Below are 26,300 nucleotides of genomic sequence, written 5' to 3'. Positions count from 1 at the left end.
ATATATAATGGAGTGTTATTCAGCCATAAAAGAATGAAATCTTGCCATTATCAACAACATGGGTGGATCTAGAGGGTATAATACTGAGTGCAAGGAGTCAGAGCAAGACAAAAACTGTATGATTTCACTCATATGTGGAATTTAAGAAACAAATGAAGAAAAAAAGAGACAATAATCCAGACTCTTAACTGTAGAGAACAAACTGATGGTTCCTGGAGGGGAGGTTGTTGGGAGAATGGTGAAAAAGGTGAAAGGTGGTGTGTGATATACATCTCTATATATATATATATCTATATATAGATCTATAGATATATCTATATGGTGAAATAAAAGACTTAAGATGATAAGAGTACTCAAAGTAACAGATATTTTAGTAGTTATTTTAAAATTCTGAATAAATTTATAGACAACTAAGTAGAATTAGAACCAGAGAAATGACTTTTATATTTGTCTAATTTAAAGCCCATTTATTTATATAATAATTTATGTAAATGGAAATGGGCAGTATGTCTTAGAAATCAGAAGAATTCTGAAAGAAATCTTGGAATTCAGTAAATTTGATAAAAGCAGTAAGAATTTTTGAACACTCATCATTCTCTAGGGCACTTTGAATGTCATTGGAGCAAAGACCCAAATAAATTGCAGGAGTTAGCCTTGTGGATATTTGAGGAAATGTCAGTACAAAGGCTTTAAAAGAGTCAGCAAAGAAGTCAGTGCAACTGAATGAGAGAGGGGGAAGAAGAACTGAGGTCATAAAGGCAGTGGATGTCAGGTCATGTAAGTCATACTCTGACCGGAAAGGAGGGCTATTACAGGATTTTTAATAGAAGATTGCTCTGACTTACTTTGTAAGAAGGTTACTTTTGGATGTTGAGTGACAGTAGATTGTCAGGCACAGGGATGGAAGCGGGGAAGATACCCAAGATAAAGATGATGTTATCTCAGAACAGGGGGGTGGCAGTGGAGTTGCTGAGAAGTGGTAGGTTTTGGATAGACTTGAAGATAGAGCCGCTAGGATTCCTTGACAGAGTGAAGGTGGGATGTGTTAATCAAGAGAGTGACTATCCTCTTTAGAGATTCCACCAGCTCTCCAGGCAGTATTATACAAGGGCATGACTTTTAGGTTGTGCCCACCACAGGATGAAACAGATTACTTTGGAGGTGGGTCAAAGTCTGCAGATGTGTTCCTTCTGTAGATTCAAGCCTACTACATCACTATGCACGTCCCCAGCTCTTCTTAACCGAGGCTGTGTCTATCAATCTATCAGTAATCTCAGCCCTAACTGTTGCCTCTTTTTCCATGAGTCTCCATTGTTGCTAATTGAACCTGGGATGTAATGCTTATATAGTGGGTATGAATTCCATGATCCGCAACCTGTGCAGAATGTAGTTTTCAATAACTGTCCCCATTCAAGATATATTTCATCTCTAGGAACTTTTAAGTCTATTTTAGGAAAGCCCAGTTAAATTTAGGATTCTTTTCTCCCTGTCTTCCCAAGGTGGTCATGACAATGAACATGAAGTAAGAGGGTGACATCTGGGCCTCAGCTGTCATCTGTCCTGTGCTGGCATTGGGTGAACCTTCTCAAGTTCCATCTTTGGTAAGTGGCATCTAGCTTCCATGGTCTGGGTTCCTCTCATGCCCTACAGTCATCAGTCTGGGGAGGTCACTAGGTGTCCTCTTGGTTCTAGCTGCCCAGTCTCTTTGGATCTAAAAGGCCTGTTAGTGATTTCTGCAGTTTCCATAGAGACTGGGAACTTTTATGTTCCTGTGCCACTGTGGAGCCATCCTAGGTCATACATGCTTAGAACACCATGTGCTATTTTAACTAGTTTGCTCCCACACCATTGGTGAGCAGAGCACATAGAGGAGTTTGCTGCTTTGAGAGTTTTAGATGGAAAGTACGGCACAGCTTTCTTTACTCTTGGATCCTCAGATCTCTCATCCTTTCATTTTCAAAACTCACTTTGGCGGCAAGGAGAAGGACAGGGGGAGAAGAAACTCATTCTCATGTATACTCTCTCTTTTCCCTTTCCAATATTTTTAAATTTCCAGCCAGACAACTTCAGTCTGGGAGTGGAGTGGGAAGGTGATAGGTGGTGTAGTCTGGCTTTCCATCTAGTCTGTTGTTTATGGTGTAAGTCTTGGCTTTTGGTAATTCAATTACTTCCAACTCCTATGCCAGCAGCTCTCACACATTTTGGTGTGAGGATCCCTTTACATTTTAAAAAATTATTGAGGACTCCAAATGGTTTTTGTTTATAAGGGTTATATCTATCAATATTTACTGTATTAGAAATTTAAATCGAGGAATTAAAAAGTGTCAATTAATTTAAAAGTAACAAGAACAAACCTATAAGATCGTAGTTTTAATGAAAAATAACTGTTTTCCAAAACAAAAAACAATAGTGAGTGGCATTGTGTTACATTTTTGCAAATCTCTTTAATGGTTAGCTTAATAGAAGACAGTGGGATGCTATTTGTTTTTGCATTCAATCTATTTCGATATGTTGTTCTTGTTGAAATATGTGAAGAAAATCTGACCTTACGCAAATACATCCTTGGGAAAGGGAACTGTATATTTATAGCCTTTTCAGATTATTGTGGATATTTTTCTTTGATACTACACTAAACCTTGATAGGTGACATTTTCTTAAAAGATATTTGTGATGTAGAATTTTCAACCAACTCAGTAAACTTTTCACATTCTGCTACACTTATAACTATTAGTTTGTCTTACCTTAAGAATTGAACTTTTACTGTTATAATGATGTACCATGTTTAGTGATTCTGTAGCCTCATGCATACATAGGTCATTTGGAAAATATTGGTCCAATGAGTTATGCAGATCTTCCAAATGTTAATACATTTCATTATATAATATTAGAAAATAATATTTGTTAATATCACCATCAATCTTATCAGAAAAAGTATTTAAATATTAGTCTGCTGTTAACTTCTTAGTAGCAGATACAAGTTCTACAAACTTCTAATTTTCACTTGAAAGCTCAAATTTTATCATTGGCAATAAATACAGTCATTTGTTTTTCTTGAAGTGACAGGCTCACTTTGTTCATTTCCAAAAAAAATCTTTGCCAGTTCCTGAAGTCTGTATAACCATAGTTGTCTGTCAGTCATTTTTTCAAGTAAAGATGATGCTCCACAAATACAGTAGCTAGTTTTCTTTTACTTTAGATATGTTGAATAAAAATAAGAAAAAAACAAAGTATCTAGCTCAATTTGCAACTCAGTTGCTCAAGTACTTTTGCCTGAGACAACTCTCTCCTTTAGTCTGTGGCAGAAGTGCTCTAGGCATACTTCACATTTTGTCACAGCAAGTATTAAAAAGACGGGTACTCAAGGTTGAAATTTAATATTAATAATTCTTACTTCTTCATCAAGGACGTTCTTAAGTGCAGCTGACTTTTTTTTCCTTTCTAATGAGTGTGTGTGTGATGGTGAAGAATACAATGACTGTTAGTACAGATTGATGTCCCTTACCTTGATTTGTGTTAAAGCACCAGCAGTTTTTTCCTTTATTGCTATTACAAAATTAGGGAAAAACCAATACAATGACAGGGATATAATAAATTAGTATTATTATAAAATATTTTGACCTTGCAGACCCCCTGAAGGGTACTTGGCTTAGCCAGAAGTTCACAGACTACACTTTTAGAACCTCTGCACAAATGTACTAAGTAAGGCTATGCCTCAGGACAGAGGTCTTACCTTTCGTTAATCTGGATAGTATCAGTATCTGATATGCTGAAGTGAGCTGCTGCTTAGATCTCTTCCTCTGTTAGCCTTTTTAAAAAAATGATAGATTATTGCTGTTGTGATAAAAATAGCACATGTACTTGGAAATAAAAATTTGAATATTTCTCCCTCGTCCCATAATCTAGTCCCACTTATTAAAAGTAATTCCCTTTACTTTTTCTGTTCAAGTTGTGTTATTTCCATAATTCTCTTTTATCTTAATTTCTTGGTTTGTGAACTTTAAGCAATATCTGTTGGCTTCCCACTGAAGGATTGGACATTTAGCTCATTTATTTTATTCTTCTCATTTATACTTTCTTTTTTTTTTTTTAAAGATTTATTTCCTTATTTGAGAGAGAGAGCACGCGAGTGGGGGAAAGGGCAGAGGGAGAGGGAGAAGCAGACTCCCTGCTGAGTGGGGAGCCCAATGTAGGGCTGGATCCCAGGACCCTGGAATCATGACCTGAGCCAAAGGGAGATACTTAACCGACTGAGCCACCCAGGCACCCCCTTCTCATTTATACTCTTGTTCATTCTCCTTATTTTTGAGCATATATTCATATTTTTATTTTGTTTCTAAGCTCTTTTTATTATGTTTGTGGCTTTAAATAATATATTTAAACAGATTTCTGCTGAACTTACCACAGGCCACAAGCAAACCAGAGTGTTCTCTGAAGAGAAGTGAGGAGGGACAGGTTGAGCTACTTAGGCCCAGTTTCTGCTTGCACCTTGACTACTTAGACAATTCATGGCTCCTGCCTGGTGGCAGGATATGTGAGAGGGAGAGTCAAATGTTACCATAACTGATGATAAAGCAAGGAGAAAATGGGTTTACAGTGATCACATTTGACTTCTTCCATTAACAACTGGAGAAATTGAGGCCCCAAACAGAAAGGTGACCTATCCAATGATATTTAGTTAAGAATAGATATTGGACTACAGTCTGCTCTATCCTCATTGCTACTCTGGTTGTACTGACGACATCCCTGTAATAAATTGGGGATAGAAACAATATGGTTTTGTCAAGTTGGTCCTAGATGGGAGCAAGAATTTCTCAATATTATATTTTCATAGCCTTTTGTTATTTTTTTAAGTTATAATCTTTAACTTCTTAAAAGTTTGTGAACATATTCATTTGTATGTGAAGTAGATTTTGTTTTCTGATAGTAGGTTTTGTGGACTTTTAAATGTTGTGTTTGTTTTCATAATTATTAAACTTCTTATGGTGATTTGTGATCAGTGATTATGACCTGTTGAAACCTGTCTATAAGAGTTCTCTATACATTCACTGCTCTTAACAAAAGTCATAAAGAATTTATTCACTTATTTTTTATTTATATATATATTTTTAATATATATTTATATTTATATGTTATATAAATATATATGTTTATATTTTTGATATATATTTATATTCACTTATATTTTATTTTTATATTTTATTTATATTTATATTTATTTATAACCTGATGATGGTTAGCATTTTTTATCAATAAAGTACATTTAAATTAAGGTAAAAATAAAATTAAAAAAAAGTTGTGTTTGCTTTGAAGGACATAAATTAAGTTCTGAAAAGATACATTACAACCGTAGGAGTATATAATGTTTTGAGCTTGCATTTCTGTTTAAAGTGGTTGAAACTAAAACAAAACAAAACAAAACAAAACCAGACTCAGAGTATTATTTACCAAATAGAGAAAAGATGACCAATCTTCTTTGGTCTAACTGTATAAATTATGCGTAATATTTAAGAGCAGGATCTGGTTTCCATTTTAGTTATTGATTTGAAATAGAGCATTTTGGCATCAGATATGTAGACAGCAGGCATTTCCTGTACTTAATTTATTCCCTCATAACCAAGAAGCAGCTTGATATAGACAGTTTTATGTAAGGTTTGTCACAGATCCTGTGTGCTTTGGAAATGTTTCACATTTCATTAAGTTTAATTCAGTTTTCTGTATGATAAAATGTGGGTAAATACATTCTTCCTAACAATATCGTGGAGACTTTATGCTGCGGGTAATAAATTTGTAAAATTTGCTTTTACTTCCTTGAAAGGGATTGCTAGGCAAATAAGATATTTGCCTAAATCTGGCAAGTAAATGTCTTTCTTAAATACTTATTGACACTAGTCATGATTCCTGTCTCTAAGAGATGCTCTAAAGGGGATGGTGAAAATATAGCAAGTTCCAGTTTTCATGATTTACTAGTCTTTGTATTTATAACTTTTGGGCATAGGCTGAGAAATTATAGAAACTCATAGGTTAAGATTGATAAAGGATTAATGGAAGAAGGCACAAGGGGAGGTTAAAAATAAATTTCATATAATAAAAAATAAGTGAATAAATTCTTTGTGACTTTTGTTAAGAGCAATGAATGTATAGAGAACTCATAGACAGTTTCGTGAGGACAATAAATGGCAAGAACTAGTAGTGGCAATGGGTGGTGGGACATGGCCCCAAAATTCTGTTAGGTCCGCTTGACCATATGTGTGTGGCATACTCAAAGTAGAGTCTAGGTTTTCCTGGGAATGGAGTAAATGTCCCGCTGTCTTGGCTTGACCAAGACATGGCTTGACCTTATAAATTTAGTCTGCTCACAGTAAGTGAAGAGAAGGTAGACATTTCTAGCCAACACAAATAATTTCTTAAGGATTATCCACCACAAGTATTCATTGCTCTTTCCATGATTGCCAGCTTTTTGGAGATGGTGGTATGTGTGCTTGGGGTGGGATAGGCAGGAAGAAGGCAGCAGCTATGTTGTAGGTGGTAACCAAGCAGAGTCAGCTTTGGCAGAATAGAATTCAGTGATAGAGTGTAATTTGAAATTAGAGAAATTCCTTCATACCAAACGTATGAGCAGTTCAGTGCCTCCCCATTAGTTAGAGACTTTGGGTTAAAACATATCTCTTGGAAATTGCAGTACTGATATCTCTGAAAAGTATATTATAAGTCGTTATAAGCCACTACTGTTGATGCGGTTGGTTTATTAACTGTCAGTTGGTCCTGGAGTAGACAGAACATAGGATGACATATTTAGAGAGAAAATGACATATTTAGGTCCGGTGTATTCCATACTGGAGAACTGTGTGTGTGGGAGACAAACCCGTGGGGAAATCAAATGGCGCATGTAGGCAGGGGTGAGGGGGGCATTGCAACATGAGAAAGATCTGATTTCTAGAAAAAAAAGTAGCTGGAATAGAGAAAAAAAGTTTGTGGAAGGTGTGGCTAAATGGCTAACTCCACCCACATTTTATTTTTGTTTTTTGGGGGACAGAGATTGTTTTGATAGGTTTTTAATAAAAGAGAGATTAGCTAACACTTTTTAAAAGTTTAAAGAAAGGAGCCCATTTGTAGGAAGCAGAACAGAGTACTGGGAGTAAGAAACACTGTAATTATTCGGGTTAAGTAACAGCTGTGTGTTTCTCTTATTCTCTTACTGTAGGATCCCATAGTGACCCTAGGAGTTGCTTCATATCTATTAGAACTAAAAAAAATTGCTAATATTGATTAGAAGGACCTGTGAAGAGTTATATTGTTAAAAATAAACTTACTTATTTCCTAGTTGGAAGTTTTCCATGCATCTCTCCATTTTGAGTTATATTAGTGGTATCTGTGTTCTATAACCACCTCCCACTCTGTCCCAGGCAAACACAAACAATCAAATATCTACTTATCACCTAAAATCACCAGGCCCAAACTCTTCATTTTTTTTAATCACAGTTTATTGTTGTACATATGAGGTACCATGCTACTATCAGAATTATATTTAGGTTTTTTATTTTAAAAAACTCAGAGAAAAAATGTTTCCAGTAATTTTCATTCAATGTGAATGACAAGAATATCATAGCTATAAACATTGAAATAACCATTTCATTTCTTCCTGAGGAAGTTCCAATTTTAAGCAATGAAAAAGGAATTCTATACAAAGCTAGTTTTAAATCACATTAGCTCTCATTCTTTTCTCATATGTATTTATGTTACATTTAGAATATCTTAATAACCAGCTGGAGTATTTAATGTGGAAAGTATGTATGTCCTCTAGAATTTGATGTTGCCTCCAAGATACATTGAGTGGTTGAAAATCCGTTCAAAGGTTTGCTACTATAGATAGCATAATGCCTGTCCTCTGAATGAGTAAATTTTGGTATGATCTTTTCCTTTTTCTTTCATTATACAAGCATCCAGTATGTTTTTTAACTTTTATCTTAAAGGGTAGGCTGTTCACTTGACTCAGTTAACCTGGACAAAACTGTGTCATGAGCAGCTTTGTTTAGAAATTTAAATGCACATCCCGTCATTAAAACACAAATATATCAGTTTTTCTTTTTCTTTCTTTCTTTCTTTCTTTTTTTTTTTTTTTTATCAGTGGAAGTGTTGTCAAAATAAAAACATGATATTGTATGTAACTGCTGGGCCTTATTCTCATTATGTGTACCCCTCTTAAGCCAGTTTTCTTAAATTAGCGGAGATGAAAGATTACATTCATTTTCCTACCGTGCTGGGCAAGTGCTGCTTTAAAAAAGGCCACAGTAAGCATGAAGATTGAGTTTACCATATTGGTCCAAATGACTTTGATTTTGCTTTTATAGTAGGGGTCTTAAAAACCTGTTCTTTCTCCAGTTCTTTTGGGTATTAGCTTGTTTGTTTAAAACTTAGTGTATTATTTGGGTACATACAACTTTAAAAAAATATTTAATAATTATAATGTAATTTAAAAAATTTATAGTAAGTGGAAGGATCTCCAAAGTCGTTTTCTAATTAGTGAATAATTGATGGAGTAGTTTCACACATTATAACGACAAAGAAAAAATATTTGGGCTATAGCTTTTTCTTGCATATCTTTTTTCTCCTGATCATACTTTCAATAACATTTTATAGCAGCTTATGTAATCATAGCAGGGACTTTACTACTAAATTTTTTTATGTGTATAGTGAATTTAAAAATTAAGTAAATGCAAGCATAGGACAATAAATATGATTCTTTTCTTTTTTGAATACTTTATTAATCATATGATCAATTAAAATTTAAGTTAAGGAATCATGTCTGGCTCATCTTTGACCTCCCTCCAATTAATTTGGTAGATAATCCTTATATTGAACTATGTTTTATTGTCTTCCACAAGAGAATATACAAAATATTCTAAAGAAAATGGGATGTGGCCCTGGCTTATTTTCTTCTGCCTTATATTAAAAGTATCATGGGAAATAGGAGATTAAAAATCATATATCAATTTTTTTTTATAAATCTCTACATTATACAATTTCATTTTGAACTATCTGGAAAAATGTGGTTTTTCTATAATTTAGATATGAATAGCATAACATATCATCTAGAGACACTGTGCTTAGTTTTCATTTAATAGGTCTTGTTCTTGAGAAAATTTAAAAAAAGTTGTTTACTTTTAAAAGTCAGTATGTTTCTGGAGATGACACACACCTCACATTCTATGCAAGTGTTTCTGTAGAACCAGTGAGGACTGTTGGATAGCTTTGTAGCTCTCAAAAAGAGGATATAAATTGTCAATGATATATCTTCAGACTCCTACAATTTCTCCCTTTTAGAGGATTTAGTAAGTACACTTTACATTACCATTTACCGTTTTAGTATACTCAGCGTGTTTCCATGTACCATATCTCAGTATAACAATTACATTACAACAGAGGTTAGTAATTTTTACATAAATGCAGTAGAGTATGTGTATGAAAAATCACTTTTTTTTTGATATAGCACTTACCTTTTTATTTTGATGCAGGTAAACCTCATATATAACTTTTTCACTCTCTGATCTAGCACAAATTGTAATTTACAATTCTTTCTAAATATTCAGTGGATTTATATCTTGGCAAGCATTTTCATGGGTATTATGCCTTTGGCATTTTATGCTACATTGTGATGTTTATTTTGCTTCTTGTTTTGTAGGACACTTATAGAATCAAAGAATAAGAAAACATTTTACAGGCAAACAGTGGCCTAAAAATCTACAGACACACAATCTTAGTTGATATATAAAAGTGTAAATATTACTGTGAAATGGAACAATTCTGCATTTGCGTTTGATACCTATATTGGTTGCACTTGACTTCCACAAGAGTGCACAGTAGTCTACAATAATCCCACAGGCTCAGATATGGATTGAGAGAAAGGCCATAGGCCTCAAGGCTGGTAACAGGTATATTTTCTTTTTTTTTTTTTTCTTTTTTCTTTTCTTTTTGTTTGTTTGTTTTTTCCTAATCATCCACATGCCAGCACATGGAAGGAACTTTGTTCTTTTTTTCTCATTTGAAGAGGTATATTTTTAAACAGCCTTTTGGTAGCTTTTGGAAGCTTTGGGAAAGGTGAATGTTACACGGCAGACGGGCTCTCGAGTTGTCTCAGTGCTATCTCACTTTCTGCAGCTCCTGTCGCAGCCAGGATGGCAGAGGCTGCCCCAGTCTGTGCAGCAGTTTGGACAGTTCCACGTTGTGATCTCTGTAGTAGCTTGACAGAAATTCTCTGCTCTGAGGTGGGACATAAAAGTACATTTCATTTTGTTGATTAAAGTATACTTCATATGCTTTGATGGTGTTTAAGTCCGCATCAAGTATACCATACCTGGATTCAGATTTATATGAAGCATGTGGGCTATTTATTTAGCACAACACAAACACAGCGACTCTCTTCTTCAAAACAGATGCTCTACGTACATACAGTTTTTACTAGGGAAAGAGATTTTATATTAAGCATGCGATTTACTTGATTGTGCCAAATTAAATGTTAAAATAACTCGATTGAGTTGCTAGAAAAAGAGCTGTGACAACTGGTTGGGTCTAATATTATGCTCTTATTAAAATCATCCTTGCTATGGAGAATGTTAGTTTGGTACATCTATAATATAAAATACTCCTTTGTCATCATTAATTTACATTTAGATTTGGAAGGTACGTAATACTTTCTTAAGAGATGTTTTAAGACATACAAAGGCATACTGCTAAAAACAGTATTGTGGTAGGCTTGAAAATGCAGTAGGTAAACCAGGTTGACCTGTCACCTGTTATATTTGTATGATTTGACCTAAGGAAGGAAAAGAATGCCTTGTAAACTATCTTGACTTAGAGGGAGGTAGATTTCTCTTCAGTAAAGAAAAGATTTTAATAATTGAAACTGTCAAAACTGGAAAGGGCTGGCTGTGAGATGGCATTTAGTGGCATTCATGTATAGGTTGGGTGACCGTTGTTAGGAGTGTTGTGAAGGGGGGATTTCTGCATCTGTATCTGTACCTCCAGGCTTTGTACTACTCAGATTTTTGGCGGAGTCGAACTTTAAAAAATTTTTAATTTAATTCCTCGTGCTATTCTTTTAAAATGTCATATCTGGTACTCGATTTAAACGCCACAGAAGAAAGCCTCATTTTGTATTGATAATTTCGATGTAACATAGTGATTTTTATAGGAATCATGATCACTGGAATTCAATAGAATATTTGTGCTATATTCTAACCATTACTGGGATCAAGGGAGAATCCAAACCATTGTGAGATTCGTGCCTGTCTCATTTCTGTTTTCGATCTTCCTCAGTCATTAGCTCTAAAACCACCACCAGGCCCAGCTGGCATACTCAGGCAAAAGAAAACAGTAGAGATAAATTTTATTTCCCAGATACTATACCTGGGAGCCTGATCATTGTGTGTCTTCTTTGCTGCCAGCCAGACCTGGAATCTAGGGAAGACCCTTAGGTCTTTGTCTCTGAGTTTCTGAACTCCCCCATTTTGTTCTCTCTTAATGGCTCACTTTGCACTGTTTCTCTTTATGACTCAAGTCCTGCTTGGAACAGCTGCAGCCTGGGGCTACCCAGTTCTTGCCAGCTTGCTCCCTAATGTTTCCATATAGTCAGTGATTGTCCAACATCTTAACTAAGGGGATCCATTTCTACTGTCCATCCCTTTGGTGTTTGAATTGAACCTCCTGATACTGAGGATTATCTCAACCTTACCTCAACTGCTATTGGCCTTTTGGGCATCATTTTCAAAACTGGCTGCCGTGTCAATGTGCCGCTGTAGACAAACCTTTGTCCTGTGCCCTACTCTATGTAATATGTGTCCCCGTAATCATGTCCCCTTACTCAAGTACCCTTTCCCCTTGTTGCTTTGCTCCCTCATTATGGCAACACAAATGAAATGAGATCTGCAATGGACAATATATTCTATTTTAGAGTCTAATATGTGCAGGCCAAAAGTTACTAGAATAGAACTTTGTGGTATGCAGGATTTATTGAACACACATTGTTATCTGACAGTCATTCAGAAGGGGGAATATTTTAGATGGTAAAATCACAGATAGGATATATGCTAATATATTTCAATGTAATCCGACTGCTTCATACAAACATGTAAAATAATAAAATAAGAGGAGATAATATATACTTTATAATATAAAATATAATAAAAAGAATCATACATTCAATATCAGGTTGTTTATGGGCCTATTATTAAACTGAAGAATCTATTACATGCTTCTGATTTGGAGAGATATTAGATTTAGTGGTATTAATTTAGAATGTCAGTTTTTATTCTTTTTCTACACTATATTTTCATAAACAAAGTAAAAGTAGAAGTAGGCCAACAACTTTCTTAATTTACCTGGATTACATGCATTCTATGATGTTTTGGTGACAGTTGGGTGCTGGCATTTTTCTGTGATAGGAGGAGAAGCAAGCAACGTTATGACCTTACTGCCTACTCTCATCCATTCTCACATTCGTGTTTCCATTGTCTTTAAGAAGCTTCCTTTACCCTTGCCTTCTCTCTGGTCACTATTTGCATAAAATCAACCACTTTACTCCCTTAGATAAACTCAGTATATACATGATTGTGATATAATAAGAAATATATATATTTGGTTTTCATCCCTGGTTCCTGGCACAGAGCTCCTAAAACTCTTGCAATTTCCTGAGTGGTAGGGGTGAAAGGAGTGTGTTTTGTTATTCATAATAAGCCCTTTTAAACCATACCTGAGTTTATGCTAATGAGGTGACTCTTGTTGGGACCATAGATAGTGTCAGATGGTGGCTAGTTGCTAGAGGAACCAAATGTAAGATTAGAGGTTGGGAACTCTCAGCCCTCCCCCCCCCCCCCCCCCCCGACCTCCAAAGAAGGAAAAAGGGACTGGGGATTGAGGTAATGACTAATGTCCAGTGATTTAATCAATCATGCCTACATAAATGGAAGCCCCATAAAAACCCTAAATGAAGACTCTGGAGTATGTCAGGCTTGTACATGCATCCATGTGCTGGGAGGGTGGTACAGAAGCTCCATCACTTAGCACCCTTCTGGACCTTGGTCTGTGGGCCTCTTAATCTGGCTATTCATCTGTATCCTTTATAATAATAGAAGGTAGAGTATTTCCCTGGGTTCTCTGAACTGTTATAGCAAATTGTAAAACCTGAGGAAGGAGTCATGAGAACCCTTGATTTGTAGCCACTTTGGACAGAAGTGAGTAACCTGGGAACCTGTTGCTTGCTATTGGAGTCTGAAGGGAGGACAGTCATCGTGGTAGTAAGCCATTTACCTGTGGAGTCTATACTAGTTAGTGTCACAATTGAGTTAAATTTTAGGGCACCTAGTTGGTATCTACAGAAATTTGTATGATTGGTTGGTATGAAATGCCACATATATGGTGTCAGAAGTGTGAGTTAAAAAACCCTTGGAATGTATTACACGGTAACCTTGCTGGAGTATCAATATAGAAGTACTGATATTCTAAAAAGTTTTGTTTTTCTCATCTTTCTCTACCACAATATCTAATATTATGTCTTAGTATGTCTGGGTTTGATAGAAGTAAAATAAAATGCTAAGAAAAATGTTCCACAGCCTTTTAAACATTTTAGTTTAATAAATATAATAGAGAAATAGCTCTGACATAAATGAAAATGATATATTTTATATTACTTTCTTGAAATACCATGGAAGTTGCCCTTGAGTTTCTATTAATGTGTAAGGGTTATTTTCATAGTGCTCTGAAGGTAAATTTTAATAATCATCCAAAGAAAACCACCAAAGAAATATTATTATCCAGGCCACACTTACTACTATAGAGTGACTTAGTGGGGGAACAATAGAAATCTTTTGGTCCTGTTTTCAATTTCCAGTTGATGTATTTCCTGTCTTGGTTTCAGTTAACATATTTAGTGCTAAAATTTCTATGAATGTATCTTCTTTTTGTAATGAGAGGTTGCCTTCTTTGTTCTGCTTCAAAATAGAAAATTCTGTTATTTTCCTTTATTCTTACATGACAGGTAATATATCATTGGAAAAATCCAATAAGCAACCTGGATACACTGAAGGGCTAAATTTTTATTTTAACCACTTTTTAAGAAAATACATATTATTTATTAGTTTGCTTATTTCATTTGTGTTTTTAAGCTTTATACTTACATCAGGATCCATTGGAGGGTATTTTCTTCCTTTGCTCTTTCCAAGGCATTTTGTTTTACCTTCTTCCAATAACTGACACCAGAAACCTTTATGAGAATCAAACCTAAAAAAAAAAAAATTAAAAATACAAAACACAGAAAAGTATTTTTAAGCAGTTTATAAGTTATAATGACCAAATACATGAATATATTTTTGGATCCTAATCTATAATCAGAGAAACTGGCATATTTTTTGACTAAGTCACTTTGCATAAAGTCTTTTGGCATACTTCTGAATTCTTAGTCCATCTGTCATATTTGTGAGTTTGCCAGATTCCTAATAGAAAAATTGTCAGCAGAAGGTCTTCTATTAATAGAAATTAATAAGCCTACCTCCTTAATCTGAAAGAAAAAATTTTTATAAATTTCAAGGCTGCTTTTTTCCTTTGTAGGGTTTAAAAATGACAAGTCGGTTTCATCCATATCTATGGACTTACATAGTACTTATACCATATAATTACAAAGTAATAGAAGAGAAAGGGTTTTGGTGTGCCATGGAGTAATTAATTTTAGAATTCTCCAGCTATAATCCACTTAATTTTTTTTTCCAGAGCCACTTTCTTATTTTGGTATGAGCACTGTATTAAAGTCACAGTACTTATAAATGTGGATTTTCATGGCATAACTATAATCAAAGTAATAGTAGCACATTAAATCTATATTTTATTTATTTTTTATCTTTAATGTGGTTTTATTTGTTTATTATTTATTATTTATTTTAAGTTTTAATTTTAATTCCAGTTAGTTAACATACTAAACTTATATTTTAGTTTGCCAAAACATTTTTTTAAAGATTTTATTTATTTATTTATTTTAGGGAGAGAGAGAGAGAATGAGAGAGAGAGGGTTAGGGGAGGGTCAGAGGGAGAGGGAGAGAATCTCAAGCAGACTAAGTACTGAACATGGGGCTGGATGTGGACCCTGTCTCATGACCCTGATCATGACCTGAGCTGAAACCAAGAGTCAGATGTTCAACTGACTGAGCCACCCATGTGCCACAGTTTGCCAAAATATTTTATGTAGCTCTTTTTCCTTTGAGCTTTGATTATAACCCCTTAATGATATGGAGTGCAGGATTATTACTTGGGGATGCTTTTTCCTTTGTTTCTAAATCCACACTACTCAGAATACTGTTTCTGACTTTTTATTAAAATCATAGTGTGAGCAGTGAACAACTGGCAACCAAAATTACACATTTAAATTAGCCTAAAAACGTGAAATACCTAGGGAAAAATTTAACATAAAATATGTGCAAGATCTAGAGAAACAAAAGATAAAATGAATTTATGGGACTTCATCAAGATTAAAAGTTTCTGCACAGCCAAGGAAACAGTCAGAAAAACTAAGAGGCAGCCCATGGAATGGGAGAATATATTTGCAAATGACACTACAGATAAAGGACTGGTATCCAAGATCTACAAAGAACTTCTCAAACTCAATACATGAGAAACAAATAAACAAATCAAAAAATGGGCAGAAGATATGAACAGACACTTTTCCAATGAAGACATACAAACGGCTAACAGACACATGAAAAATGTTCAAAATCATTAGCCATCAGGGAAATTAAAATCAAAACCACACTGAGATACCACCTTACGCCAGTTAGAATGGCAAAAATAGACAAGGCAAGAAACAACAATTGTTGGAGAGGATGTGGAGAAAGGAGATCCCTCTTACATTGTTGGTGTGAATGCAAGTTGGTACAGCCACTCTGGAAAACAATGTGGAGGTCCCTTAAAAAGTTAAAAATGGAGCTACCCTATGACCCAGCCATTGCACTACTGGGTGTTTACCCCAAAGATACAGACGTAGTAAGGAGAAGGGCCATATGCACCCCAATGTTCATAGCAGCAATGTCCACAATATCTAAATCGTGGAAGGAGCCGAGATGCCCTTCAACAGATGACTGGATTAAGAAGTTGTGGTCCATATATACAATGGAATATTACTCAGCTATCAGAAAGAACGAGTTCTCAACATTTGCTGCAACATGGACGGCACTGGAGGAGATAATGCTAAGTGAAATAAGTCAAGCAGAGAAAGACAACTATCATATGATTTCTCTCATCTATGGAACATAAGAACTAGGATGATCAGTAGGGGAAGAAAGGGATAAAGAAAGGGGGGTAATCAGAAGGGGGAATGAAACATGAGAGACTATGGACTATGAGAAACAAACTTAGGGCCTCAGAGGGGAAGGGGGTGGGGGAATGGGATAGATCGGTGATGGGTAGTAAGGAGGGCACGTACTGCATGGTGCACTGTGTGTTATACGCAACTAATGAATCATCGAGCCTTACATCGGAAACCGGGGATGTACTGTATGGTGACTAACATAATATAATAAAAAATCAAAACTTAAAAAAAAATATGTGCAAGATCTGACAGTGAAAACTACAAAACATTGTTAAGAAGAATTGTAGAAGACCTAAACAAAGAGGGCTATTCTATGTTCATAGAAGTATTTTTAAAATATCAAATCTCTCCAAATTTATCTATGGATTCAGTGTGATTCCAATCAAAACTGCAATGGAATTTGTAGGAATTGAAAAGATGATTCTAAAATGTATATGGAAATGCAAAGGACCTAGCCAAGCTAAAGCAATTTGAAAAAGGAGAACAAAATTGGTTGTCCTATACTATTGAATTTTTAAGATTTACTATAATGCTATAGTAATCAGGTCTGTGTGGTATTTGCACCAATGAATAAATGGAACAAAATAGAGTCCAGAAATAGACCAACGCATCTATAATCAACTGATTTTCAAAAGCAGGTGCCAAATAAATTTGATGGGAAAGAACAATGTTTTAAACAAATTAAACTGGAAAAATTAGATATCTATATGGAAGATATGAATATTCATGCTTGCTTACATTGTATATAACAATTAACCTGAAGTCAATCATAGACCTAGACTTAAGAGGTTAAACTATAAAAATTTTGAAAGGAAAAAGGAGAAAAACACAGAAAAATTTTGTAATCTTGATTTAGGCAAAGATAGGATGAATGATAAAAAAAGAGTAATGATAATTTTGAATACATCAAAATTTAAAACCTTTGTTATTCTAAAATACTTTAGTAAATGAAAAGAGGAGTTATAGGTTAGGCAATAGTATTTGTAAAACGTAGGACTAATAAAGGACTTGTATTCAGAATATATAACAAAAAAAGGCAACAATACCAATAAAAATTGGGTAAAGATTAGAACAGGTATTTCATCAAAAAACATATTGGAATGACCAGTAAGCAAATGAAAGTTTGCTCAACATAATTAGTCATTAAGGAAATGCTAACTAAAATCACAGATGAAATATTATTATACACTCAGTAGAATGACAATTTAAAAAGACCAATACCAAGTGTTGGCAAAGATGTGGAACCATTAGAACTGTTACACCTTGTTGGTAGAAATTAAAAATATTACAGCCACTTTGGAGAGCTCCTTGTGTATTTAAATATATAAATGGTATTTGACCCACCAACTTTATTTTTAGGTATTTACCCAAGAAAAATGAATTTATATGTCCATACAAATATCTGTACACAAATGTTTATAAATAGCCTCAAATGGAAACAACTCTATGTCTATCAATTAGTGAAAGGATGAACGAAATGTGGTATACCCATAAAATCGAGTACTACTCAATGATAAAAAAGAGCTAATTACTGATAGATGTAACAACAGGGAGAGATCTCAAAAGCACTATGCTAAATGAAAGAAAGTGGTTGCTGGGGGTCAGGAGTGAGGGGAAAGGATTGACTGCAAAGGAGCATCCAGAAACTTTTTGGGTTAATGGAAATGTTCTGTGTCTTGATTGTGTTGGTATATGCAACCGTAACCGTTTGTCAAAATTCATCAATCTGTACAGTTAAAATGAGTAGATTTTATTATCTATGAATTTTACATCAGTAAAGCTGATTTAAAATTATACTGTGATTGAAAGTGTGTGTGTATGGATGGATGTGATTTGGAAGGTAGTCTTTACGTAGCTAATCTTGTGGAGTCTATAAAAATGCAAACCTAGATTTTTGCCTGTGTGCTGGTTTGGGTATTAGAGACCCTAAAGGATTATTCACATCCCACTTTCCGCAAAGCCTATTTCTCATGATTACTGACACAATTTTGTGAGATCAGGGCACAACATGATAGGTCTTCATGTTATTTATATTCCTGTTTGAATCAGTTAGGCAACTGAATAAAGTAGTCCCATACTCAGAGGTACAAGAAAAAAAAAGCATTTAAAAGACTATTATTTAAATAATCTGTACAAGAAAGAAAGCTGGGAAGTGCTAATAAGATACAATTTCTGGAAGTCTGCTACTGATATAGTATTTTTCATAAACATTTTGCCCTTAGCAATTTCTACAATTGAATTCTGGCTCATTTTAAGTATTTAAGTGATCAGAATTCAGAATCCACACCAACTATTATTATTTTTTTGATAATATACCTGTACATCTCTGGAACATACATATGCCTTATGTTAAAATGAACAGCCTTCTGACAGAATGATGTTTTCTTAAGAGGTGCTGAACTTCACACATAATATAATTTAGAATCAGAATAAAAATAGGTTCTTCTTTCATCTCTGTTAATTGGTTACATCTCATGCAGCAGGCTGTCACACTGGGCTTTATTGAGGAGAAGTATGTGTGTGTATGTGTGGCTGGCACGTAGCCCAGGCATCTGTATGCATAAGTTCATAGGCAATGGCATAAGTGTGTTGGAGTGGAACAGAAAAGGAGAGGAAGGCAGGAGGGTGATCATGTTTATTTTCCAGGTGACTTGAGCTAGAGGTGAAGGGATTGATGTTGACCTTATGAGTTTGAAGACATCAGCAATGCAGTTTCAGAGTTCAAGTGAAGAAGCCTGACATGAAATAGAGAAAGATCTCCCTACATGTTTGGAATATCATGTGTTCCTCTTAAGATTAACCTTGGTACCACTGATATCTGGTGAGACAGCAAGAAACCTTTCTTTGTGTAGGCACTAGTCATGCCTAGAACCCTCCTTTAAAGGACTTCAGGAAGTGAACCTTTTGGGGGAAATTTTATGTGTAGTTTATCCCTCTGGTTACCCACCCCTTCCTGAAGGTAGAGATACTTTATTATTGTATCCCAGAGTATTGCATGTAATAGTCATCCACTAGAACTTTGTTGAAGTAGAGTAAAACAAGAATGGATTGGTTCTTCACTCACTCAAATAAATAAAATCTTAAAAATAAGGGGGACAGCTAGGTGGCTCAGTCGGTTGAGCCTCTGCCTTCGGCTCAGCTCATGATCCTGGGGTCCTGGGATTGAGCCCCACATTGGGCTCCCTGCTCGGTGGGGAGTCTGCGTCTCCCTCTCTCTCTGCCCCTCCTCCCCACTTGTACACGCTCTCTCTCTGTCTCTCTCAAATAAATAAATAAAATCTTAAAAAAAGAGAGAATGGATTGGTTCTTAAATTTCTTGTAGGCAGGGACATTTGAAATTCTCCAATGATTCATTCTCCAACTGGTAACATTTTTAAATTAATAAAAATGTGACTTTAATTTTACCCTTGGGCAGGTGAATCCTAGGGAATATTGGGATTATACTTAGAAGTTCAAGTATGTTTAAAACGACTTTAGATTGAAATAACATTTCCATGGGAGAATAGTGAATTGCAAACAATGAAGGTGAATTTCAAAATCAAAACACCATCATTTAGGTGTTACTAATATGGAACAAACACAGAAGCTACTTTTTGTTTTTGTTTTCTTACCAGTTTCCTCTCTGCAAACATGCTTTTATGATTTAATGAACCATTTTGCTGATACCCATTTTATTTGTAACAGCTTTTTAAGGTACAATTTACTTATAAGACCCATCTTAAGTGTACAATTAAGTGATTTGTAGCAAGTTCATATAGTTGTATAACTATCACCACAATCCAGTATTAGGACATTTCCATAATCCCAAAAAAATTCCTTAGAGCCCACTGGAAGCAATCCTGCTGTTACCTCCAGCCCCAGGCCGGCGGTGATCTGCTTTTCAGTCTCTAATTTGTCTTTTCTGGACCTTCCCTGTCCCCCCCCCTTTTTTTTTTGCTGGCGTGGATATGCCAAATTTTGTTAATCAATTTACCAGGTGATAGACATTTGGGTTAGTTCCAGTTTTTGGCTTTTATTTATTTATGTATTTATTTATTAAAAAAATTTTTTTTTTGTCATTTCAAACACATTTATTTCCTCACTTCATAACATTCTAAAAGCAGTATCACTAGCATACAATCACGGTGTTGGAGAATACTGAAGTAAGCATGAGCCTTAAAAAAAATCACAGGGCAGACAATGGGAAGATAAACTGTTAATTTAAACTTATGAAGTAGAATCCAACGAAGTAGGAATCACATGTGCTTCCCACCATGGGGTTATCAGTTTTGGGCTATTATTAATAATGCTTCTGTGAACAAGTATTTGTTGGACATAGGTTTTCATTTCTCTTGGAGTAGATTCCTAGGAGTAGAATTATTTGTAAGCTTCTGTTTAATTTTTAAGAGACTGCAAAACTGCTTTTCCAAAATGGCCATATATATTACATTATCATCAGCAATATATGAGGGTTCCAGTTTCTCCACGTTTTTGCCAATGTTTGGTATTGTCTTTTGGATTATAGCCATTCTAGTGGTATTTCAGTGTGATATTAATTTGCATATCACTATGATTGTACATTTATGATGCAAAGTGATAGTGTGTCTGAAGATGGATTCTTTTTGTAAGAAAGCCTGAGACAACTTAAAAAGCTCATTTTAAGGTTTCAGTCATTTAAAGAAAGTACTTCCTATTGATGGACTGTTCATTAGTCATAATTTACAATATTGTTTTTCTCTGGTTCTAATGTCTTGTGCCAACTTAAAGAACTTAATAGATTGGCAGCACAGTCCAGTGGACTGATTGAGTTTTAGTCCTAACTCCTCAATTTATTTGCTGAGTGACTTTTGGCTTAGCTTTTCTGTGCCCGTTTTTGTTTTTTTAGCTGAAAAATGGAGCTAATAGTACCTATCACATATAGCGTTAGTATGAAGCAATATATGTAACCCTATAAATGTAGAACATATGCATGTACATTGATTTTCAAATGTTATAACCACTTTTAAAAACAAATTAATGATAAGAAATTGGAGCAGATTATCTTCTTTTTCACTACACACCATTGCTAGGTGCTTCTTTCATGGGTTATCCTGGGAACCAACAGATTTTAGCTACTATGGCTATTTTTTTTCCTACAAAAAAGGTTTTAATGTGGCACAGTTTTACTCAAGCTCATCTACAATGGGATGGGAAGACTTCCTAGGCAATATAAATGTGGTTGCTGGGGGAAGTGGGATGAGACACAGTTGAAGAACTTCTTGGATTTTGAAGCAGCTTTGATTCTTTATGACTTGGTCAAGCCCCATCCACAGAACAAAACAAAACAAACCCACAATGTTTATTCAGCCCCTAGCCTTCAAATTCTTATTTCCGTTTATTGAAATTTTCACAGTAAATTAGTATTAAAAATTCATACACCTCAATCCAGTTTCATCTGTGTTAACAAGCAGGTTAACTGACTGAGAAATAAAGATGTCAGGTTCAGGTATTTAATCAGTATTTCTATGTATGAAACCTCATGTCATGGTCATTGATGGCTATGTGTAATTGTGAGTGCATATGTTCATGGAAAAATAAAAAGTTAATATTTTTCAGAAATTAGTTTATATAAATTAGCACAATTCCATGCTAAACATGATTTTTAGTGCTTTCTCTCAAGTGATCAGTCAGCCTAAAACACTATGTAACACATAACATGAAAGCTAAAATAGTGTGAGTATATCAGTCCAATTTACAATTTAGGCATGAAGGTTATGTTGAACAAGAATTGTAAAATACTAATTTCCTTAATTAAATGAGAAGTTCCCATTTATATTGTTTAAAACTTATACTGCTTATTTAAATCACATCATCCTGACCAAGAAAATCAGATTTTTTTTTTACATATTCAATGTCATTTAAAATTCACGATGACAGTAGTAAGTCATTTTAAGACCTCATAGACTATCCAATGACTGTATGGAATTTGGAAGTCTTGAATACTTTTTTTTTTATAATTTTTATTTTGTTATATTAGTCACCATACAGTACATCCCCAGTTTTTGATGCAATGTTCCATGATTCATTATTTGCATATAACACCCAGTGCACCATGCAATATGTGCCCTTCTTAATACCCATCACCGGCCTATCCCATTCCCCCACACCCCTCCCCTCTGAAGCCCTCAGTTTGTTTCCCAGAGTCCATAGTCTCTCATGGTTCATTCCCCCTTCTGTTTACCCCCCCCTTTCTTCTTCCCTTTCTTCCCCTACTGATCATCCTAGTTCTTATGTTCCATAAATGAGTGAAACCATGTGATAATTGTCTTTCTCTGCTTGATTTCACTTAGCATAATCTCCTCCAGTGCCGTCCATGTTGTAGCAAATGTTGAGAACTCGTTCTTTCTGATAGCTGAGTAATATTCCATTGTATATATGGACCACATCTTCTTAATCCAGCCATCTGTTGAAGGGCATCTCAGCTCCTTCCACAATTTAGCTATTGTGGACATTGCTGCTATGAACATTGGGGTGGACATGGCCCTTCTCTTCACTACGTCTGTATCTTTGGGGTAAACACCCAGTAGTGCAATGGCTGGATCATAGGGTAGCTCAATTTTTATTTTTTTAAGGAATACTTTCTTTAGCAATTGTGGAAAGGAATAAATAACGCACTTACAATGGAAATTTACTGCCATTCTTCTCGAAAATAGTTTTGAAATTGGAACTGTTTTTATATTGAAGGTAAGCAGTTTATAGAGTGCTTAATTTGGAGTACTTTTTCATGACAAGGCTGTATAGTAAAATCTTTGTGTAGACCTAGTTTCATTCATTTATTCTTCTGTGTGCAAAAAACTGGATTTATGTGGTTGAGAATTCATATCTGTTTGAAGTTCAGTACATTCTTAGAGGATTTTAATTATTTCTTTTTAAGTACCAAAGAGATAGTCTTCACTATCACTAGCAGAAAAAATAGGAAGCAATAAATGACATTCCTGAGAACATACATTTTGTTTGACTCCCACTCATCCTCAAAATGTCCAAAGTACCACAGAAAAAACTTATCAGTACAGTTACTTTAACAAGAGTAACTAAATTATCAGGGCAGTATTCGGAACTGCAAAGGGCTTGGTGAAGGAGGATTTAGACCAATTCGGACATAAGACAATGACTTGAAATTCCAAATATTCTACAACAGCTCCACTGCTGATGTGTGTAAGGCCAACTGGTGATTGACAAGAAAATCTAAAAAGAAACTGAATGGCTGTACATTATCTCTGTCAGCAGGGTGAGAGCTTGGGCAGCGCTGCAGGCCAAGAAGCTATGGTTTCAGAGACTACACATATCTTATCTTGCTGCTTCACCCACTGAGCCCCATACCAGGCTAGAGAATCATATAACAGGCAGTTTTAGCCAGATACATCCCAGGTGCAAAGTGATCCACAGTTCTTTGTATATAGTATGTTCCTTTGATATTACTTCTCTTAAGTTTACACTCCCTTTTCTTGGCAGTGGAGGTGAAAAAAAGCTTGCCGCTGAGCTGGATGCAAAGGGGACAAATAACACAGCAGGCAGGTCAAGGACCATTCCATAAAAAAAGATTATGTCTTTATAGAATACTTCACTTCTTTTTTTCTGAAATACAGTGCTTTGCTATATGCTCTATTAAAAAGACCCAAAGATAACAACTTGAAATAGAAAACTGTTTAGAAAATAAAAGCTTTCTTTTCTAAGAGATACTTAAAAAAGATATAAAGCAGAAAGTGGACTTGAATTTCTAACTGCAAACCAAAATCACTCATGTTTTTTTTAAGGTCAAGCTGAAAGTTAAATACCTAAGGCGAGTAGAGTCTGTGTTAGTACTTGAACTAAACTCTCCAAAGCTCTAATAGTACTCGTAGCATAAAAACACAGAGGTCAGAAGGTTAATAGTAACAACAAAGGAGATGGCTCTTGGGGAGGAAGCTGAAAACCTGAGTTCCTTTGTCCTCCATACCAAAATGTCTTTCTTACGTATGTCTCTACATATGATTTGTGCAAGACATAAGCAGTATTTGATGCTTTTCTGCCAGTCTTTCTTGTAAAGGATGCTGAAAGGTAAAGGAATCCTGCTGTCACAACTTCTAACTTGCTATAAGATAAAGTATACGATGAAAAGAGAAAATCAGTTGATCTATAGAAGTGAGTTTTATATTGAGAAATACAATGGAAGAATTCCATAACAGTCCTTTTCAGTTTCTTTAAGGCTCAGTCTATGACCCTAAAATTAAAAAAGAAAGTGTTAGAGTGGGGGTCAGGTCTATGGCCCATCCAACTCAGTATCTTCCAGGTGGTCTGGGCACATGAAATACGAACAAACACAACCCTCAGAAATTTGATTGCCAGCCAAAATAGTGGACAAAGTAAGATGGAAGTCTTATTTAAAATGCTAAATGGAGTCCAAAGTCAGGATTAAGGTAAGGTAAGAGAGGTACGTGGGGTGCAAAATTTCAGGAGGCACTCACTCTCAGGCATTTGCATGGACCTGAGAGCGAGTGCCTCCTTAAATCCTAACACTTCTCTTGCCTTATCCTAGTCCTGGCCCAGATGGAGTCAGTTACCTAAGAAATTGGAAAGAAAACAGCAAAAGAAAACCAAACCAGAGCTGTAATTGCTTTGGCCCCTGAAGAAGAGGTGACAGGGTCAGATATACAGTGGGTAAAAACATAGACGCAAAAATGGAAGTGTGTTTAAGAGCACATCTCTCTCTGCCAATTCAGTCACCTATTGGGTGATTTCTTGCTACATGACATTGTTTTTGAAAATTGCACAAAAGACAGAGGAGAGAGTTCATAAATCATCTAGTTAATCACTTCTTTATGCTTCTGCTGAGTTCCCACTATTGTCTGTTAAACAGGCTCAGCACTTACTGACTTAAGTAGCCTCTTTTGTGGTTAATTGTTGGTTTTAAGATTTATAGTTATTTCGCTTCTCTACTTTTCTTCTAGGGGAAATCTTTCATAGTTAGAAGTCAACATAGGATTTAGGACATTTATTTGCCACACTGTTGAAAAGTTTGTTTCCAAGTAGTTAGTGTCAAACTAATCAGAAAATAATCAGTATGTAAGGAACAGCTAACATAATAGCTGCATCGCCAAACTACAATTTTTTAAAAACCAATTCTCTCCTGAAATTTCAATAAGTTAATTAGAATATAAACTTACGTTAAAGCTTCAGAGTAATTATAATGAGGAGAGACTCCTAGAAATTTCTGTACTTCGTCCATCACTGTAGCAGGATCCATCCTTAGCTGTTGCCCATCGATAATTAGCAACTAAATTACCATAGGGGAAAAAAAAGACAATGTGCATTGAAAAAAGATGTGTAACTGTATAATAATAAAAAAAAAATTCCTGCACTGTTGAATTTATTCAATGAGAGACATTCCACTGAGGGGATTTGTACACATTGTTGTTAGACTTAACCAGGCCATTCTCATTAACGACCTGGAAAAAGAAATAAATCACACTAATTAAATGCACTCATGTTTTTGTAATCTGAGAAGTCCCGAAAATACTATGAAGACAAAAAAGCCATTTGAGGGAACCAAAAGAACTTAAGAAATGTGACTACAAAATCACAAATGGAAGCCAAACGAACAATGATTCCATCATTCAAGCTGGGGAGGAGCGCTGTAGAAGAGAAAAAAAGTTGGAATAAGACCACGTGTAATGAGGCAGAGGACGTGTCATTCTCCATGAGTCCGTTCAAAGAAGTAGCACTGTAAAGTTTTAAGAAATAGTTAGATAATCCATTTAGAGGAAAAGGCAAGACTCCCAGAGAACCTGAATGTGGACAGAAGTTCCTCAACCGACTGAGGGGAAGAATTTGCTTGTTACTCCAGGGAAGGAGGCAGGTGGCCCAGAAAGATAAAATGCCAGGAGACCATGACGGAGAACCACAAAGTGACCACAATCTGTTCTTCCTTTTTGCTCATTCCTCTTCTCCAATATTTCTG

The 26,300-nt window shown here is 35.2% G+C and overlaps 1 protein-coding gene and 1 long non-coding RNA gene across 2 annotated transcripts in view; one reads left to right on the top strand and one right to left on the bottom strand.

The window, feature by feature from the left end:
• LOC113255604 (uncharacterized) overlaps positions 1-26,300 on the top strand; it is a 192,060-nt gene that overhangs the window by 15,311 nt on the left and 150,449 nt on the right. Inside the window, exon 2 of the long non-coding RNA XR_003316368.4 lies at positions 1,500-1,601. This is a non-coding gene — a long non-coding RNA (uncharacterized LOC113255604). The remainder of the gene's footprint in view (positions 1-1,499; positions 1,602-26,300) is intronic.
• Positions 10,007-26,300, bottom strand: part of LOC113255600 (bifunctional heparan sulfate N-deacetylase/N-sulfotransferase 3) — a 169,921-nt gene continuing 153,627 nt past the window's right edge. The window contains exons 12-14 of the mRNA XM_026499234.4: positions 25,507-25,616; positions 14,169-14,271; positions 10,007-10,257 (exon numbers count right to left, since the gene is read on the bottom strand). Coding sequence (XP_026355019.1) covers positions 10,138-10,257; positions 14,169-14,271; positions 25,507-25,616 — 333 coding nt within the window. The 3' untranslated portion in view covers positions 10,007-10,137. The remainder of the gene's footprint in view (positions 10,258-14,168; positions 14,272-25,506; positions 25,617-26,300) is intronic.

Source organism: Ursus arctos, unplaced genomic scaffold, assembly GCF_023065955.2.
Source record: "Ursus arctos isolate Adak ecotype North America unplaced genomic scaffold, UrsArc2.0 scaffold_11, whole genome shotgun sequence".
NCBI lineage: Eukaryota > Metazoa > Chordata > Mammalia > Carnivora > Ursidae > Ursus > Ursus arctos.
Note: the sequence above shows the minus strand (reverse complement) of the source record. Positions and strands in the feature narration are given on the sequence as shown.